At 40.3% G+C, this 18,950-nt stretch overlaps 1 protein-coding gene across 2 annotated transcripts; it reads right to left on the reverse strand.

Annotated features, from left to right (window-relative positions):
- Positions 1 to 379: 379 nt before the first annotated feature.
- Positions 380 to 18,602, reverse strand: supt16h (SPT16 homolog, facilitates chromatin remodeling subunit). Of its 2 annotated transcripts, XM_034164900.1 has the most exons (25): positions 18,205 to 18,600; positions 16,453 to 16,545; positions 15,691 to 15,861; positions 14,697 to 14,849; positions 14,369 to 14,515; positions 14,081 to 14,232; positions 12,106 to 12,278; positions 11,838 to 11,928; positions 11,675 to 11,748; positions 9,995 to 10,107; positions 9,717 to 9,782; positions 8,960 to 9,058; positions 8,849 to 8,860; positions 8,514 to 8,629; positions 7,181 to 7,334; positions 6,953 to 7,080; positions 5,981 to 6,243; positions 5,739 to 5,857; positions 5,234 to 5,472; positions 5,078 to 5,153; positions 4,823 to 4,992; positions 4,612 to 4,741; positions 4,411 to 4,537; positions 4,246 to 4,320; positions 380 to 809 (listed from the first exon to the last, which is right to left on the reverse strand). In XM_034164900.1, exons 1-25 carry the CDS (start codon positions 18,268 to 18,270, stop codon positions 712 to 714), a joined length of 3,105 nt encoding a protein of 1,034 aa, XP_034020791.1. In that variant the 5' UTR covers positions 18,271 to 18,600; the 3' UTR covers positions 380 to 711. The 2 variants fall into 2 exon arrangements, with proteins under 2 accessions (XP_034020791.1, XP_034020792.1); XM_034164901.1 differs by lacking the exon at positions 8,849 to 8,860 and having other exon boundaries at positions 18,205 to 18,602.
- Positions 18,603 to 18,950: the final 348 nt, after the last annotated feature.

The following is an 18,950-nucleotide window of genomic DNA, read 5'->3' on the forward strand; positions in this document are numbered from 1 at the left end:
TAATGATTCAATTTTAATCTATTAAAATGTCAGGAAAAATGGTCAAATTAACTGCATCATCTGATAACAGTCCAACAACCTGAAGTACTCAACATGTCAAACCAACAGCAAATATCCACATTTGTTCAAGGAGAATTTCATTCTTTAAATTTTATTACAAAAACAAAAATTTTCAGAAATAAACAGTACAACATTTCTACTCAAAATTAAAAACCGAGAGAAGGGAGGAGAACTGTGGGGGGTGCGCATGTGTGCAAGTTTACAAATCCCATCATAAAAATAAAAACCCTCAGTGTGTGTGTGTGTGTGTGTGTCTATCTCTGTCTGCACCCACAAGGTCAAAAACAATTTAACCCCTGAAGAAAACAAGAGTCAGTGGAAAAGATTTCTCAGTCTTTTATAAAAAAACTCTTGGCAAAAAGATATGTCAAGTTTGTTTACAGTTAAGTTCACAAACAGAAAACTGCAATAAAAACCCCGTTTGGACACACATGCACACGCGGACAGAACGGAAAGGGGAGGAATGAAGAGGCGGAGCCTAACCGAGTGTCTGCTGGTACGTTCTGACCATCTCAACACCAACACAAAAATAAACGCCTGTCTACGTCTATGTACACGTGGAGGATCAGAGCACGAGCGTGACCACTGAAGAGTCCGCTGGGGCACAGACACAATTCAGTTTGGCAGTGTGTGTGTGTGTGTGTAACTTGTTTAGGAGCGGCGCTTCTTCTTGCTGGGCGGGGCTACTGAGCGGCCCTTCCTCTTGCGGTTGGAGGATTCCTCATCTTCATAGTGACTCTCTTTGTCAGCTGTGGAGATCATAATAAAAAGAATAATCAGGCAAATGAAACAAGTGAGGTGTCATTTCAGTGTAAGACAAGAGGTGGACCTGCCATGTCTTTTTTTTTTTTTTTTTAATAAACCAAATTTACATACATTTACATTTCATACACACAATGCCCAAGTGTAGTTTAAAAACAAAAAAACCTGGCAGAGCACTCAAAATACCATCAACACAGAACAGAGTCACGTGAACTCAAACCCTTTGACTTTTTTTCTTTTGAATTCCTGTTTAATGGAACACTTACAAAACCTGACAATGTCAACAAGATGAACAACTTCTTCCCCGACCAAATCATTTTCAGCCACTCGATATTAGATTAAAAAAATAATTTTACCACCACATTAGCTTTGACAGGAATACTTCATATTCAGTGATGAAAAATTTGAAATCTCAGATGCCTTCTGTAGCATTTTCAGGTTTATTTACCCACAGCAACAACAAAAAAATTGTTGGGTCACAATTTTTCTACCCCAGTCTTTTCACACAATTTGTATTGTGCTACCGCCTTTAATCCAAAAACCCTTCTTGTGGAGATTATCGATGGTTTGCAAACCAACATGGTACATTACCGCCACCTACTGTTTGGGTATGGAACTGAATGAATGTATTCTGACACGTTATCAAAAATAACCCGGAAATGTTCACCACGAGTAAAAACCTGGATATCCAGTAATTTCATCACTGAAAACAGCATAGTCGTTATTTCAAGATATATATATATATATTTTTTTTAAATCAAGACACCAAAGCACCTTTTCCACCCTAGTTCTGTCTTATGTCTACAGGTAATTTAAAAGAAAAATAAATACATTCATTAATGATAATAAGTTTAATATCAATGCAAAACTCCAAGATTGTGCAAGGCTGCATCATCTCGTGCCTTTCTTACTTTTTTTTCCCTTCCCCTTCTCAGATTCACTTTTAGACAAGCTTTGAAACAAATTTGCACCAATTTGGTGTTTTTCAGATTGTTTTTGCTAAATAAGCAAATCTGTAGTGATACCGTAAACCTTTAATTCCACACGTGCATGAGCTGCAATCAATCAATCAATTTTTTTTTATATAGCGCCAAATCACAACAAACAGTTGCCCCAAGGCGCTTTATATTGTAAGGCAAGGCCATACAATAATTATGTAAAACCCCAACGGTCAAAACGACCCCCTGTGAGCAAGCACTTGGCTACAGTGGGAAGGAAAAACTCCCTTTTAACAGGAAGAAACCTCCAGCAGAACCAGGCTCAGGGAGGGGCAGTCTTCTGCTGGGACTGGTTGGGGCTGAGGGAGAGAACCAGGAAAAAGACATGCTGTGGAGGGGAGCAGAGATCGATCACTAATGATTAAATGCAGAGTGGTGCATACAGAGCAAAAAGAGAAAGAAACAGTGCATCATGGGAACCCCCCAGCAGTCTACGTCTATAGCAGCATAACTAAGGGATGGTTCAGGGTCCCTAAGATAAGATGGGACCTGATTATTCAAAACCTTATAAGTAAGAAGAAGAATTTTAAATTCTATTCTAGAATTAACAGGAAGCCAATGAAGAGAGGCCAATATGGGTGAGATATGCTCTCTCCTTCTAGTCCCCGTCAGTACTCTAGCTGCAGCATTTTGAATTAACTGAAGGCTTTTTAGGGAACTTTTAGGACAACCTGATAATAATGAATTACAATAGTCCAGCCTAGAGGAAATAAATGCATGAATTAGTTTTTCAGCATCACTCTGAGACAAGACCTTTCTGATTTTAGAGATATTGCGTAAATGCAGAAAAGCAGTCCTACATATTTGTTTAATATGCGCTTTGAATGACATATCCTGATGAAAAATGACTCCAAGATTTCTCACAGTATTACTAGAGGTCAGGGTAATGCCATCCAGAGTAAGGATCTGGTTAGACACCATGTTTCTAAGATTTGTGGGGCCAAGTACAATAACTTCAGTTTTATCTGAGTTTAAAAGCAGGAAATTAGAGGTCATCCATGTCTTTATGTCTGTAAGACAATCCTGCACTTTAGCTAATTGGTGTGTGTCCTCTGGCTTCATGGATAGATAAAGCTGGGTATCATCTGCGTAACAATAAAAATTTAAGCAATACCGTCTAATAATACTGCCTATGGGAAGCATGTATAAAGTGAATAAAATTGGTCCTAGCACAGAACCTTGTGGAACTCCATAATTAACTTTAGTTTGTGAAGATTCCCCATTTACATGAACACATTGTAATCTATTAGACAAATATGATTCAAACCACCGCAGCGCAGTGCCTTTAATACCTATGGCATGCTCTAATCTCTGTAATAAAATTTTATGGTCAACAGTATCAAAAGCAGCACTGAGGTCTAACAGAACAAGCACAGAGATGAGTCCACTGTCTGAGGCCATAAGAAGATCATTTGTAACCTTCACTAATGCTGTTTCTGTACTATGATGAATTCTAAAACCTGACTGAAACTCTTCAAATAGACCATTCCTCTGCAGATGATCAGTTAGCTGTTTTACAACTACCCTTTCAAGAATTTTTGAGAGAAAAGGAAGGTTGGAGATTGGCCTATAATTAGCTAAGATAGCTGGGTCAAATGATGGCTTTTTAAGTAATGGTTTAATTACTGCCACCTTAAAAGCCTGTGGTACATAGCCAACTAACAAAGATAGATTGATCATATTTAAGATCGAAGCATTAAGTAATGGTAGGGCTTCCTTGAGCAGCCTGGTAGGAATGGGGTCTAATAAACATGTTGATGGTTTGGATGAAGTAACTAATGAAAATAACTCAGACAGAACAATCGGAGAGAAAGTCTAACCAAATACCGGCATCACTGAAAGCAGCCAAAGATAACGATACGTCTTTGGGATGGTTACGAGTAATTTTTTCTCTAATAGTTAAAATTTTGTTAGCAAAGAAAGTCATGAAGTCATTACTAGTTAAAGTTAATGGAATACTCAGCTCAATAGAGCTCTGACTCTGTCAGCCTGGCTACAGTGCTGAAAAGAAACCTGGGGTTGTTCTTATTTTCTTCAATTAGTGATGAGTAGAAAGATGTCCTAGCTTTACGGAGGGCTTTTTTATAGAGCAACAGACTCTTTTTCCAGGCTAAGTGAAGATCTTCTAAATTAGTGAGACGCCATTTCCTCTCCAACTTACGGGTTATCTGCTTTAAGCTACGAGTTTGTGAGTTATACCACGGAGTCAGGCACTTCTGATTTAAAGCTCTCTTTTTCAGAGGAGCTACAGCATCCAAAGTTGTCTTCAATGAGGATGTAAAACTATTGACGAGATACTCTATCTCACTTACAGAGTTTAGGTAGCTACTCTGCCCTGTGTTGGTATATGGCATTATAGAACATAAAGAAGGAATCATATCCTTAAACCTAGTTACAGCGCTTTCTGAAAGCTGCAGACACAAACCTTTCCTGGCTTCTTCCTCCAGCTCGTCCCAGTCTTTCCCGCTCTCCTCCTCGCTGCCCAGAGACGCACTGTAATCTACAGAGCACAAAGAAAACCAACAGCCGTGTGAACACAAGCGCACAAACTCCAGTTTACACCCGGCTTATAAACACGGGCACCACGTACCAGAGTCCTCCGTCTCTGAGCTGTAGTCTTCGTCGCTGTCTTCCTCCTCCTCCTCCTCTTCATCTGCAGAGGGATTGAATGTTTCATCCTCCATTTCTGATTCAGAATCTTGCTCTGCACCACTTCCCTGAGAGACACAATCAGCAACCATGTTCACATGATCAGAAAGCATCAAACCTGCACTAAACGTTCTGTCTGTACCTCGCTCTCTGGGTCCAAGAAGGACCAGCCTCCCTGTTCAAAGAAACCCTCAGGGTCATCAACAATGGTCTTCATGATCTTGGTCCAGTTCAGAGACTGGACTCCCTCTGTGTACTTGATGTCACAGGAGCTGGACACGACAGAAACAGTTTAGACACGCAGATGGTCACTACAGAAACATGGCTTTGATCTGCTTGCTGTCTGGTCTTACTTGAGCCACTCCTTAATGGGGTCGAGGGAGTTAACGGGCACAGCGTTGACCATGGTGACCTTCTTGTTGTAGTCTTTGTAGACGATGACCACGTCAAAGTTCTTCAGGTGGAACTGAACTCGTTCAAAGTGGACCAACTCCACCTCATCGAGAGTGACCACAAACGGCGGCTAGACGTGGACAAGAGTTGTGTCACTAGGTGGTGCAACAACCTTTAATGCATCAGTTTGTAAAAGGTTTCCCTTCTTCACTCACCCACTCTGTAACATTAACAAGGGAACTGGAGGTAGGTTGTAGTAGGCAGGTACTCCTGTAGGGGGCGCCCTGGAAACTAAAAACAAGACAAAAGCACAGAGGTTAATTTTGTAAATGACTCAGTATGATGAGAGAGGCGCAGAAATCTTGGCTCACCCCAAGTCCCTGAAGGGAACTTCAAACTCCAGCTCCTCTTTCGTCAGCGTCTCAACCTTCTCGATGAAGTTCTTGAACGCAGACTTGAGCTTGTGCCTCATCTCTCTCTCCATCTGCTCGGCGTACAGGTCGTCTCTGTCGTGCATGTGTTGATGTTTGCCCAGATCTGTGGTGATCTCGCCGACCTCCGTGTAGAACTGGACGTCTGTGTGGCGTCTTTTACCAAACATGATGGCATTCTGGAAGACAGATCATCAAAATTTGTATAAATTAACCCTCCCATATTTAAGTAATTAAGCGTAATTAAGTTTTAGATTACACTACTTTTTCACCCTGACCCCAAAACATACACACACACAGGCATTCAGGATGGCAGCTTTGAAACCAACTCCATCTTCACACTTCAAAACTTTCTGGTTGGAATCGAGCAGGAGACAGAGAGAAGGGGAAAAAAAAAAAAAGCCCCAAGTAGGATTAATTTATCTTTAAGATGTACAGAACACACCTTGAGGTGGAAGTGCAGTACGATGATCATCTCTCCGTCACACGGCTGGAAGATGGCGTGTTTGATGTTGTTGTAAAGAATGTCCACTTTATCACCGCGGACCGATGTGAAACGGAAACCTGCCCAAGAAAAAAAACGCACACCCGTTCAGTAGCACAACGGACAGTCTGGTTTCCACAGCCATCAGCCAGAACCTGCTACAAACTGCAGAATGAAGATAAACTCTCCATCTCTATCCTCACCATTGGTGTGAGCCTCCAGTGAGCCCTGCATTCTCTTCTGTGCGATGTTGGGTCTGATGTAGAGGTCTTTCAGTTTGGGGTTGCTGCGGTTGAGGTTGATTACCAGCGAGTCTTGCTTGACTATTCCTTCCTTCTCCTTCTCCTCAGCCTCTCGTGTCTTGTAGCGTTTCTGGACCTCTTTGATGATGCGAAAAGCGTTCTGCAGGTTGGTGGAGGGCACCGACGTGTCGCCTGGCGCTTTCAGATTGGATGCTCGGTATGTGCTGAGAAAAAAAAAGAAAAAAAAGAAAAAGAAAAAAGAAGAGGGATTAAATACCACAGGTTCATCCTGTGCATAATACTGAATTCATTTTCCAGTGGGGTGTTTCAACTTCTTCCTCTTTATATTTGAAGATTTACGTCTCAAGAATGTGGGAAAATTTTCACAAAATGATATAATAAACAAAACAAAATAAAGTTATTATTTATGTTTTTATAAATTGAACACAGTCCATGTTTTGGTACATTGGAGTGTGTGTGTTGTTTCACATTTTGTTTGCAGTCCTAATATTAGTATGGTGCTAGAAATGTGACTGTGACCTCTGACACTAATCACCAACTGACTGAACCAAAACTAAATCACGTCTTCCCGCCCACAAGGCGCCAAGTACTTGCAAATATTGATTAAATTCAGATTTGGCATTCTTATATCTTGGTAATGCATGTATAAACAGTTACACAGTGACCGAGGCCACCATAAGAAGGTACGCCTCTGGTGGTGTCACAAAAATAATAAGAAAGAAAAAAAACAAAACAAAACAAAAAAAACACTCAATGAAACACTAGGAAACTTGATTAAAGTAAGTGTGCAGTACTTTTTCACAGCATCGGACATTACCCGTTTTGGTGCATTTTTGATTTCGCTTTATGTTGTGACTCGCAGGCTGCATGAACAGAAAACAGTCACCAATTACAAGCTCAATCCACACTCACATTTCCTTGACAAATGTGGCATCAGGGTTGGGGAAAATATTTCCTTCCTGTCGTCCCAGAGAGCTCCCGGGAACGTAGAAGTTGATCCTCAGGTAGGTGTAGTCTCCCTCTACAGACATACTGATGTTCTAGACCCCCCGCCCCCCCAAAAAGGACAAGTCGATACACAATATGAGACAGAGAGACAGAGATAACGAACCTCAGCAGACACACTGCTGATGAAAGTACCTTGATGGTGGCGATGTGAAAAGGTGTGGCAATGCCAAAGACGGGCATGACGACTGTCTCGTACTTCTTGTCAATGAAGATCTTCATGTCTCTGATGTCCTTTTCTCTGGGCATCTGGGACACGTTCTTGTAGGACACATTGGATTTTCTGGCCCTGAGAAGAAACGATTAACAAGCAGAATTATAATTAACACAGCTGACACACACTGCACATCTTCAGGGGTTTACCGTAACTTGAGCATCTGTTTGTTAACCAGAGGTGACAAACAAAATCAACAGAGGGTGTTGCAACCATAAATAATTAACCTGTTTATATATAAAAACAGGTTAATTAAATATAAAAATAGCCAAGTGGCCTCTGTGTGCATGCGTGTGTGTGGCTTCGTTCATGGACAAAGTGAGGAGAGCTGTCATTTTAGGTTTGGTATGCTTATGCATTTTAGATCAAGGACGAACACTGCGAAAACAAAGTTGATAGGACTAATATTTTTGGAGAAACTACAGATATTAGCTAACAGTGAACATTGATAATTACATTCTGGACTCACACGCAGTAAATCATATGAAAAGTGAAGTGGTGTCTATGCACACGTATGCGTGCATCTTCAAACACAGAAAATGTGAAGAGCCAACATTTTCTGTTTGGTCTGCTTACGCATTTTAGGTCAAGGATGAACACTGGCAAAACAGAACATCGATGGGACTAATATTTTTGAAGAAATTGATACTACAGAACTGAACAATGGACACTGATAATTACATTCTTGACTCAGACACCATTCCAAATCATCATAGAGGCATTGTAGAATTTATTACCACCCTTGAAAAATGTCAGCTACCTATTTTATAAACACTACCCAATCGAGCCCGTGGATCCCCACGGGCAACATGCAAGTTGTTATTATTAAACATTTGAGCATACAAAGTCCTTAACGACCCTAAATTATTTCAAGATGCATAATATTAAATTTTTTGCTAATATTTGTATGCTGATATTTCCAAACTCATTTATAGCGATACTGATATATATATTAAACACTGGGGCTTTCCCATTTTAATGTCATTGACAAGCACCAAATCACTGCAGTACTATAATGGCATAAAAAAAATAAATAAATAAATTATTTAACAGTAAAGGTTTTATCAGCGGATATTTGCCTGATATAGTCATGCACCCCCCAAAAACACTGACAAATCCACATAAGATTGGAGTCTGTCAGTAGTAACAAAACAAACAAAACAAAAAACAAACAAACAAACAAACCAAAAAACAAAACACAAAACCTAAACTTTGTCCAATGTGTAGCACCCCCTTCAGTTATCTGCCACTCACTTCTGAGTCTGTTGCTCGCCTTTCTGCTCAGTCAGACGACGTCGCGCTTCCTCGTTCAAACTGTTGGCTAGCTCCTTCTGGTGAGCCCGCCTCTTCTCCTCTGCCGTCATCTCATTCTGAACAATAAACAAAAAACATTTATAAACATAAAAATGTGCACCTCTGTACCACACAATCACACCAGACTCACACCATGCATGCAAAATTCACACGCATCCCAGTCCTTCAGATGATCAGAATGTCAATATCACAAAGAGGGACAAGTGGATCCAACATTCAGTTTCACAACATTAATGGTGTAGCCGATGAGGTTGTGAAAAATAGTGACTACTTACCTTCCCAAGTAGCTGGTAGAGTACAGAAACATTCACACTCTTAGTTATCAACACTCTGACTGGTGAATCAGTGTTAATTTTCCACCCCGACATACATGACACCAAACTTACTCTGGTTCGATCTGCCAGTAGAGCGGCGCTACGAGCTCCTTTACCCAGCAGCTCCTCAGCATCATCACCATCTTCCTCTTCATCGTCCTCATCGTCATTCTGAAGAAAAACATCAAGATCGACAATACAACTGAGACGATACTGAGTTTCAGATTTAGAATAGTGTACTTTCACATCTTCATGTCATCAAAAACGTTCTACAGACTGTCGACAGCATTTTACAGAAACACAGTACTGTGGAATGTTTTTCTGGTACAAATGAGTCGACCTCAAATTCAAGCATGCTCAAAACATCTGCGATGCAATTTGTGTCATATTTCATCATCAACTGCATCACAAAGCTACAGGCACAGAAGGATGCCCCCAATAATAGACATACACCACACATGTGCATGACAAACACACTCGTCACCAAATATCAGTGTTATGGATTATAAAAAAAAAGTCAAGAGTTCCATAACACGTTTGGGTGGAGATGAACGACATCCTGTGGAGACTCCAAACAGGGAGCAGTTCATATATTTTCTGCCAGTTCACACGAGGTTGTCCATGACACCCTGAGTTTGTCTTCACAAAAAGCAAGGATTGACGACAACATGTCCTTGGCTGCAGAAAGCTCATTTTGAATGTTTATGCAGAAATGCCGATTTAAGGCAAGTCCTTCTTTGTGGCTCAGAGTCAAGCTTTTAAAAACACAAACTTAAAAAAATAAACTCTTCAAATTACACTTGAAGCTAAGTGCAGTAAAGACACCGACCTTCAGGAAAATTCCCACATTTTTGATCTTTTTCTTGACGGGTGTGAGTACCGTTGCAGCTTCTTCCTGTTACACAAACATTTCAGGATGTTACTGTATGATGCAGAGAAGTTAAAGTAATCATTTTCAACACTTTCACTCCAAGTAAATGCTTTAGAGAGTGACAGAGAGGAAAAATAAAAATCAATTGTCAGCGGAAACATCCAGGTCACTGAGCATTTTACGATACAGCCTGTGCCTTTGTTTTGTGGTTTCTGGACAAAAAGAGAATGACTTACCTCATTGAGCTGTATCGTGTCACCAATAAACAAGGCATATTTTTTCTGTTCTTCCTTCTTGCCGTCTTTGTTCACAAGGTCAGCAAAGCCCAAACTGATGCTCAACACCATGCCTGGAGGTCAGAAATGTGTAGATGCTTAAGAGGCAATATTTCTGCTTTCTTAAAGTAGACCTGCACTGAAATAAATACAGTCAGATCTTTGGACCAAAAAATGACATATTTACACATAAGATCCTTCTGAATGTAGTAAAGTAAATCTGCAAGCCCAGATCTGTCATTCAACAGAGAAATCTTCATTTAAAAATAACAAATTTACAGCTAACACTTAGCCCTCTGCAAAACTGTCCCTCTCATCATGGACGCTGCCGAGACGTCACGGAGAAGACCCACTCCCAGCATGCATTGCGTGCGCCAACTGTAATTTGTGGATTTACGTCAGGTTTCATATGCACCTTTTTCTTGTCTTATGTCTTTTCTTGGAAGGATCTACTTTTTAAACTTCATATTGTCTTGGGGTACGCTTGGTGAGTACACATTTCTTTTATTTGCGCTTGAAAATTATTTTGGGGGACTTTTTCATATGCCCGTTTGATTGAGTGGTGTTGCATTGAAAGTCTACTGTCTTTCACCTCCGGTGTACCGTCGCGAGCTACGGAGGCGAGACCCGCAAAGAATTCAAGTCATTAAAATGATATAAACCTCTCTCAGCGGCCACGGAGCTCTGCGGCTCCGATTACCGAGACATGCGGCGCTGCGGATTTTGCCGCAAGTCTGTCCTTGCGAGCAACAGGTGTCACCGGCTGCTTCACATTAAAACGGCGAGCGTAGTCTCTGGACTTGTGCCAAGGCTGCACCATTCAGTAGAAAGAGCCGTGTCTGCGGCTGCACAGCAGACACGGGGGTGTGAGTGGCCCGCGGCCGCATTTAACAAGCGCATGCACTCGTTAAGCGCAGCGGAGGCAGAGAGAGAGAGGCGTGGGGGAAGAACGTCGCCCGCTGATCTGAGCATGTATCATGTATCAGAGCTGTATCTCACATTCATTGCAGCTTACTTTTGGATGTTGAAACCAGGACGTGTATAACATTACTAACAGATAAAATCAATTTCAATGCGGGATCGGACTGAAGGCGGGAGCGCGTTGTCTCATCCCTGACATCATGGAAATGATCCGGATGTACAAACTGTTTTCACAGAGGGCTAAATTTTAGCTGCAAATTTGTCATTTTTAAACGAAGATTTCTCTGCTGAATTACAAATTTGGGCTTACAGATTTACTTTAGTGCATTCATAAGGGTCTTATAAATACATATCAGCTATTTCTTTCTGAAATCTGACCACATTTATTTCAATGCAGGTCTCCTTTAAAGGGATTGTCTCCCCCCCTCCCCATTTAATCTCTTATTTAGGCACGTCACAAATATTACATATGGATATGATCTATCATTTTTTTGTCCTCTGTCAAATATGTATTTAATTTATTGTGAATTTTACTTTTTAAAATATGTACTTGCATTTTCAGTTGCATAAAAGTCTTTTTTTAATTGCTATTATTTATAGGCTAATATTCCTAATAATATTATAGGATAATTCTTTCATTCATAATATATCTAATAAAATTCATATTGTGGCTTCCTGTTGTGGATAACACCGCAAAACTGTCAGAAAGCAAGTCCTCACCTTTCTTCAGTTTGTACTGGTTTTTAGCGTTCAAAACCAAGGAGCCTTCTCTGAACTCAATTCCCATGGCAAACCTACAAGGCACAATCCAAAAGGTTCACCATTAAGAACACAAGTATGTTGTGGAATTAAGTCAAAAACAAAACCCTTTGCATGTTTTTACCCAAGGTTTTTGGTCAGCTTTGGTAAAAGGTCAGGCTTCTCTTTCTTCACAAACTCCACCACAGCATTATATGCATCACATATTTTTACACCTGTTGGGAAGGTAAGAACAGTAAAGGCTGAATTATTGGTGGACATTTATCTAAGAAATAAGTCAAAAATAGATATTTGTATCAAGATTCCAGCAACTAATAAGCTTTGGACCCCACCTGTGACAGTTCTGACAATTTCTCAATGTTCCCACCGTCCCAGAATTCTCTTGAACCCACCGTGTTTGAGCTCTTTCAGCAGCTCCTCCTCCACTTGCAGTAGGAAGTTGTAGTTGTCCTGCATCTCCTGCGGGGGGTCCACCATTAGTGTGCGCACCAGGTTGGAGCAGTAAGACTTGTATCGGATCCCCATGGCGCAAGTGATGGCACCAAAGTGCATGTGGTTCTTATCGCTGAAAGGGAGATAAGAAAATCTATGACTGAAGACTATCTTTGTTTGTTTGTTTTTTCCTTACTGGTAAAGTCAAAAACCAGAAAAAGCAGCCCTGGTCATTTGGAGTTACCTTAAGCTAAGGTTATTAAAAACAACAACAAAAAACAAACAAACAAGGGTAACACTTGTTCTCACATGTCACCAAACCCAATCTCAAACTTGTGCAAGATCTAAGTATTATAAATCGACAGGTGCAATTTGATCAGAATCAACTGTGTTCTGTCAACTGGGTTTCAAAAGACTCTGCCCCCAATGGCCAAAATTAGAACTGAACCCAATGTCGAACATGTCAGAGTTTAGCAAGGTGACGTTGTGTAACAAGTTCCACCTTGATACACAGTGATGCGAGTGGCCCTTAAAAAATACATAAATAAATAAATTCTATGATGTTGGGGCTGCAGTACCCAGTGGAGAGGTGTCTGGAGAACCTCCTTCAGAAAATGTTGCAATTAATAAGCTAAATGAAATCCATTTCTCAGTCCCATAAAGCGTATTTTCCCATATTGGCATCATACACAGTCTGTCACACAGATTAGAACAAGGTGGAATTACTATTACATAAAACCACATTCACATGGGACTGTTCTCTCTACATTTATCTAAACATCTGACTTCAGCAATTTGTGCTTTTACAGCAACTGATAGAGTTTGAACATGAACAAAAATAAAATCTGATACAAGTAAAGCTGCACCTATTGTTTATTAAATCACCAATATCAATTTTAGTTCTCAGCAACACTAATTTGGGTTTAAATTTGATTCTATGCAGATTTTTCCATCCAGTGCTGACTGGGATACTCACAATTTACGTGTTGCAGCATGACATCAATATTTGACTTCTATGAGCATGTTTAATGTTTGTCATATTTTTCTCCACATGAATATTTTACATCTACACAACAGAAACAAACCATAAAATACAGATTTAGCAGACTACAGTTTGCATGGAGACTGATGTAAATTCATCCCAAAGACTGATAAGTTGTGTGAAATAATGTCAACTGACAACATATTCTGTCAAAAATACAATGTAATAAGATTAGACTTACCAGGAGCGTTAGCTTTTCAGAATAAATGATGATAAAAAAAAAAAAAAAAAAAAAGCCAGGTCAGCATTTTAGACCTTTTTGCTCAAACCAAGCCCAATGTTATTTAATCCTGATTAACTTTAAATTAGCTCCCTACAGCAGAACAACATTTTCATCCATTTGTTTTGCAGTTTTAACACAATGCAGAGCTCATGGTCAAATCTGTAACGGTGCTTCTCATTTGCTGCTGTGTGGACGTCTTGGATCAGGACGTGAAAATGTAAGACTTACTATCTATCCACTGTGGCTTCTCAGAGACGTTTCCAAACAATTTTACAAATACAAACATCCTGAAAGCAAACCATTTATTAAATCCGATGAGGGCCAGGAAATGAAAAACCAGGAAACGTTTGGCACATTTGTAAAAATTCAGATTTCTGGGAAAACTCCCGTCACTGGATCCATGAAGCCTTTTTCATTGGGTACATGTGGACTCTACAGAGGCACATTTGGTTTTGGTGATGCAGGAAAACGTCAACGGCTTTACATCACACACACACACACACACACACACACACACACACACACACACACACACACACACACACACACACACACACACACACACACACACACACACACACACAAAAAGAAAAAAAAAAAAGCAGAAATGTTCGACAGGAGCGGTAACATTAGAAATTCAAAGTGTGAGTGCACAGATGATGCACAGTACCTGACGACGCTAAACTTGAGGCTGTAGTTTCCTCCACTCTGGATGATGGGGGGATAACACATCTCCACCGTGGAAGGGTCTGCACCACCCAAATACTTCTTCTCCTCAATTGCCTTCTCTACCGACTCAGCCAATTTACTGTGACGCACTTTCTGTTAAGGAAACGTGGTACATAATAGGTCTATTTGGGGCATTAAAAGTTAAAGCATGCAGCAGCAAACCAAGTCTGCAGAACATTCAATAGCTACAACTCCCACTTACAAAATGTGGTTTAACCCCAATCCTAACCTCATCTGCATCAACAATCTCCATAACACGCTCCTTGAAGAACTTTGAGTAAACCTCACTGGTGATGGCCGCCGCTTTCTTCATAAGGCCAAGCTCGCCATCTTCCTTTACAGCCATCGTGTATGCGACCACAGCACTGATGTCCACCTGCAGACAAGCAGGAACCACCACTAACTCCTCACAATTATGCAGAAATACTCCAAATGCGAGTTGACTGAAACAATGACCAACACAGACTTGCTGTGTTTGTTACCATCTCCCATCTTTGTTTCTGTGCCAAGTTCTTAAGAACAAGGTTAAAACAGACATTTTAAAAACTGTGTCTTACTTTTTCCAGGCCCGCTGCTGTGATGGCGTCGTTCCAGCTCTTCATGTATTCCCCTGGGAATTTGTCCTTGCTGAACACCCCTACAGTTTTCCCTTCTCTGCTGCCTCCGATTGCCTCGATCATCTTGTTAAAGTTGGCCTTGTTGCTTTCATTCTTAACACAAATTCGAAACACTTATTTTGTGAGCCATTTGGAACAGTGCTTTCTCCTGCCAGTGCTGATATGTAGCAGTTAGCATAAGCTGACAGCTTGCACAAAATCAAACAATTCAACATTTACAAAAAAAAAAAGGTTATGGTGTGTGTCAGGAGATTCAAAACTATATATACATAGTGTGTGAAATAAGAGTCAGATTTTTTATCTTTAACATAAGAGTTTGCATTTAAACTTTAGTTTTAGTGTAAAACAGCCTCAAATGATTAAACCGACAGCTAATTGTACTCGTATTTATAACACTCAATATTTTTGAGGCTTCTACAAGGACATTCCAGTCACAGAGATCTGATGCAAGTTAATGAGTGTCTGCAGATCCAATACCACACATTTGAAATAAACAGAAAAGTTTTGCATTTATTTTGCAAAGCTGTCTTAAAATTTAATTTAAGAAAAATAAATAAGTCACAGTGTAGCAATTTAAATGTTTGACAGTTGAAATTCTCTCTCACACACAAAAGTCATTCAGGATGTATCAGATTGATTTATTCCTCCTCCAACAGAGCTGATGTCAAATTTTAACAATTTAAAATACAAACCTAATGATCAATGATCTATTCATAAAATCCATGATGCTATAATTACAAATCTCTTCTCAGACAAGAAGTACAACACTAAAGTTATTTTAGACCTGTACAAATGTGAATTATTGTCAGAAAGATTTCAGGATTTAGCCTTTTTACTTACAAAGAAACTGGACAGCAATTTGCAGCATTAGGTTACCCACATTCACATTTTTATAGTTAAAATTATGATTTTTTTTTTTTTTTTTTAGGGTTACCTTTTCTCTGGTGAGCAGAGTGATGGGTGGGACACCGTTTGCATTCTCGTTGCCTTTAGTCACAGCCACCTGTTTGAGGAAATCCACCTTCTTTTTGCTCGCAAGAAAAATTATTTTGGTGTCACAGAACACCATGATGGTGTCCGTCAACTCGTAACCAAAGAGCCAGGTCTGAGGATAAGCCACACAGGGGGGAAAGCAACAGCAAATTTAAGATGCATTTAAGAAAAAGAATTCACCTATACGTATATCTTGATAGATAAACTGGGAATGGGGTGGGGGGTTAAGTAAAATCTAAACATTTGCCACACAGCATCAAACTTTAAATCAACCCCAAACAGAAGTTTGTAATTATGCCGGACGTAAATTTGTCAGGGCTGGTATGATTTAAATCACTGTATTAGAAATTTTTATATATATATATATAATTTTTTTTTATAGAAATCAGTACTTAAAACATCACCAAAATATAAAATCAGTACCACTAATTAATGGTACTTGCACATGTTGTATGCACACCTTATGTTTTAGAAGAGATTTAAATAAAGGTTTATTTAAATCGAGAGAAAAAAAAAGTCAAAAAGCATGACTTTTTAGAAAAAAAAGTTGATTTCTTTTTTATACCAGCCCTGGAATTTGCTGCACATTGTGATGCGTTTCTTGTTGATGTGTTGGACTTCATCATTCATCCCCCAAATACAGACAGCCAAAAGCCCTGTGGTCAGCATCCCCAGTGACTTCATCCTGACTGTGGGATATTACCTGGATGGCTGTGGATTTGGCATATACAATCTCCTCGTCCACTCCGACTGACACCACAATGGCATCCACTTTGCCAAACTCATCTTCTCCTTTCTGGGAAAGAAATAATTGAGCACATTGGTACTGCGTTAGTTAACAACTGCCATGAGTGGAAAAGAGGCTGCTAGTCCTGACACTACCAACAGCTTAAAGCCATTTATCAAGAATCTGTCAGTGGATTAATAAAAAAAAATACATATGTGCATGTCAGTAAGAACAGTGTATGGTGCAGTCTCTGCAGGGAAATAATATTTTGCAGTGGTGCTGAATCAGCATCACAGAGAGCAACAAATACTTTTTGTAGGGTGGTGTGCCTTCAGATAACGTGATGCACATCATGTAATTCCGCAGTAGAGAACAAGACACAAAGGCATACTGTTCCCCTTGGGGAGGTGATGGCCTAAGGTTTCAAGTTAAGTCACCCCACTGCAAACTCGCCCCAGGTGATGTCACCCCAGTCCAGGTGATGTCACCCCAGTCCAGGTGATGTCACCCCAGTCCAGGTGATGTCACCCCAGTCCAGGTGATGTCACCCCAGTCCAGTTATGCATGCTTTAAAGTTAGGGACCTGCCAGTGTGATATATACAACTAGGCAGTGCTCCCTGCTTCTCCCATCAACAGACTTTTTACCTGACAATTACATTTCTCTACCTTAAAACATCATCTGACTAACAAAACCTAAGTAAGAACAGTGTATTATGCCACTAGTGTGTATAAATAATTTAGTACATGAATATATCAGAACTGAAATATTCTGTTACTAGAGTGGGGTGACTTCACCTGGGGCGTGTGAACCATGGCCTAGAGGTTAAAATAGTGGGCTTGAAACCAAAGGATCTATCACACTGGGGGGGGGGAAAAAAAAAAAAAAAAATCACTAAAGGTCCCTCAGGCAAGGTCATTATTCTCCAAATTAAACATGGTGTGTAGTTGAGTGCCTTGCAAGACAGCACACTGACACTGGTATGTGAATGTGAGGCACCACGGTAAAGGGTTTTTAGCTTGTGCTTCAGATGAAAAAGTGCTATACAAATGTAGTCCATTTAGCTCAGTAAAAGGTCGTTAAGCGTAACTATAGAGTAATTATAACAGTTGAACTGATGTATTATGGGGGTGACATAAAAATGGAGGACTTCGAAATAAATACACCCCCCCCCCCCTTGCATTCATGTTCATGTGCACGGCTCAAATATTTTTCAAGTGCCCACTTATTATTATTATTTTACGTTGTGTCATTAATGTGCATACAGCCTGCACACTGATGCTAAGTTAGCCGGCTAATTTTAGCATGTTGAAAATGTCACAACAGCAACCTGACAGTAACTCTAAGATATTCTAGAGATAAAGTGTCGCTGACATGTAAATGGATAATTGGACTTTGATGCCCCTTTAACGCGAATTATTTACAGTATTACCAAAAACGTACGTTAAACACTTGCGATGGTTAGCTGGGATGTTAGCTTAGCAGGTTAGCATGAGATGTGCGCTAACGCAAAGTAACTACTTTGTGTTTCTCCTGACTTTAGGGCAGATATTATTTTAGATAGCGGTTATGGAATGTCAGAGTGACTAAATGAATAGCTTAAACGGAGCACAGAGGGCTTTTACAGCACACTGTTCGTGCTGTTAGCACGAAGCGGGCAATCTTGCGCCCCGCATCTACCAGCATCCCAGAAGGCGAGCAAAACACACTTTATATCGACAAAACTTGCCTTCCAGTTGCCATACAGCCGTTTGATCCGTCGGTAGTAGGCCTCCTTGTCCAGGCTTACTGCCATGCTGGTGAGTCTTCGGTACCAAACTCCAGCTCCCGGCTTCGCCTCGCAGCAGGCCGGCTGATGCTAAACTCTCGTCAACCACGCACTTTTCTCGTCCACGCCTGCGCTACTTATAATTTCACCACAAAGGCCGATGGGTCATTAATCACTTAAAGTGCAAAAAGCAGTCACATGCAGATATGTTAAAGACGCTATTAAGCACAAGCCAGTCTTAGTGATCGGTAGGTTTTCCTTCCTGTGAGTCTTTTGACTCTTGCCCTCCCCCTCCGTGTCCACACAATAAACAACTTATTTTAAAACACCACTGCGCCGAAACCAAATATTACATGTTACAACAAATTCAAAACAACACTTACACATGTGGTCGAAAGGTTTGCGCTTGTGTTTTATATATATATATATATATATATATATATATATATATATATATTTTTTTTTTTTTTTTTGCTTTACGTTTTGTTGATGGTTTGTGGCGCATTTCATTGTCACTGGACTTTGTAAAACAGCGCCCCCCTCAGTTGGTGACGATCATATTACAAGTGTGGTGGTGGTGACCATGCTACGTTTTCCCGCCGTGGTGAGTTTTCCCGCCGTCGTCATCGTTCACGCAGCAACACGGAAATCTCGCGATACAGCATGCAAGAACGATATTTCAGAAAAAAACAAAAGAACATATATAT

Source organism: Thalassophryne amazonica, chromosome 23 (genome assembly GCF_902500255.1).
Source record: "Thalassophryne amazonica chromosome 23, fThaAma1.1, whole genome shotgun sequence".
Classification (NCBI taxonomy): Eukaryota; Metazoa; Chordata; class Actinopteri; order Batrachoidiformes; family Batrachoididae; genus Thalassophryne; species Thalassophryne amazonica.

What these genes read in the sequence shown, in the direction of transcription:
- supt16h (XM_034164900.1), bottom strand. Translation starts at nt 18,270, where the DNA reads ATGGCAGTAAGCCTGGACAAGGAGGCCTACTACCGACGGATCAAACGG. An exon ending in CTCTGCTCACCAGAGAAAAG is followed by an intron (nt 14,850 to 15,690) that starts GTAACCCTAAAA and finishes ATTTGTGTTAAG; the next exon opens with AATGAAAGCAACAAGGCCAA. An exon ending in ACTGGAGGCTCACACCAATG is followed by an intron (nt 5,858 to 5,980) that starts GTGAGGATAGAG and finishes TTTCTTGGGCAG; the next exon opens with GTTTCCGTTTCACATCGGTC.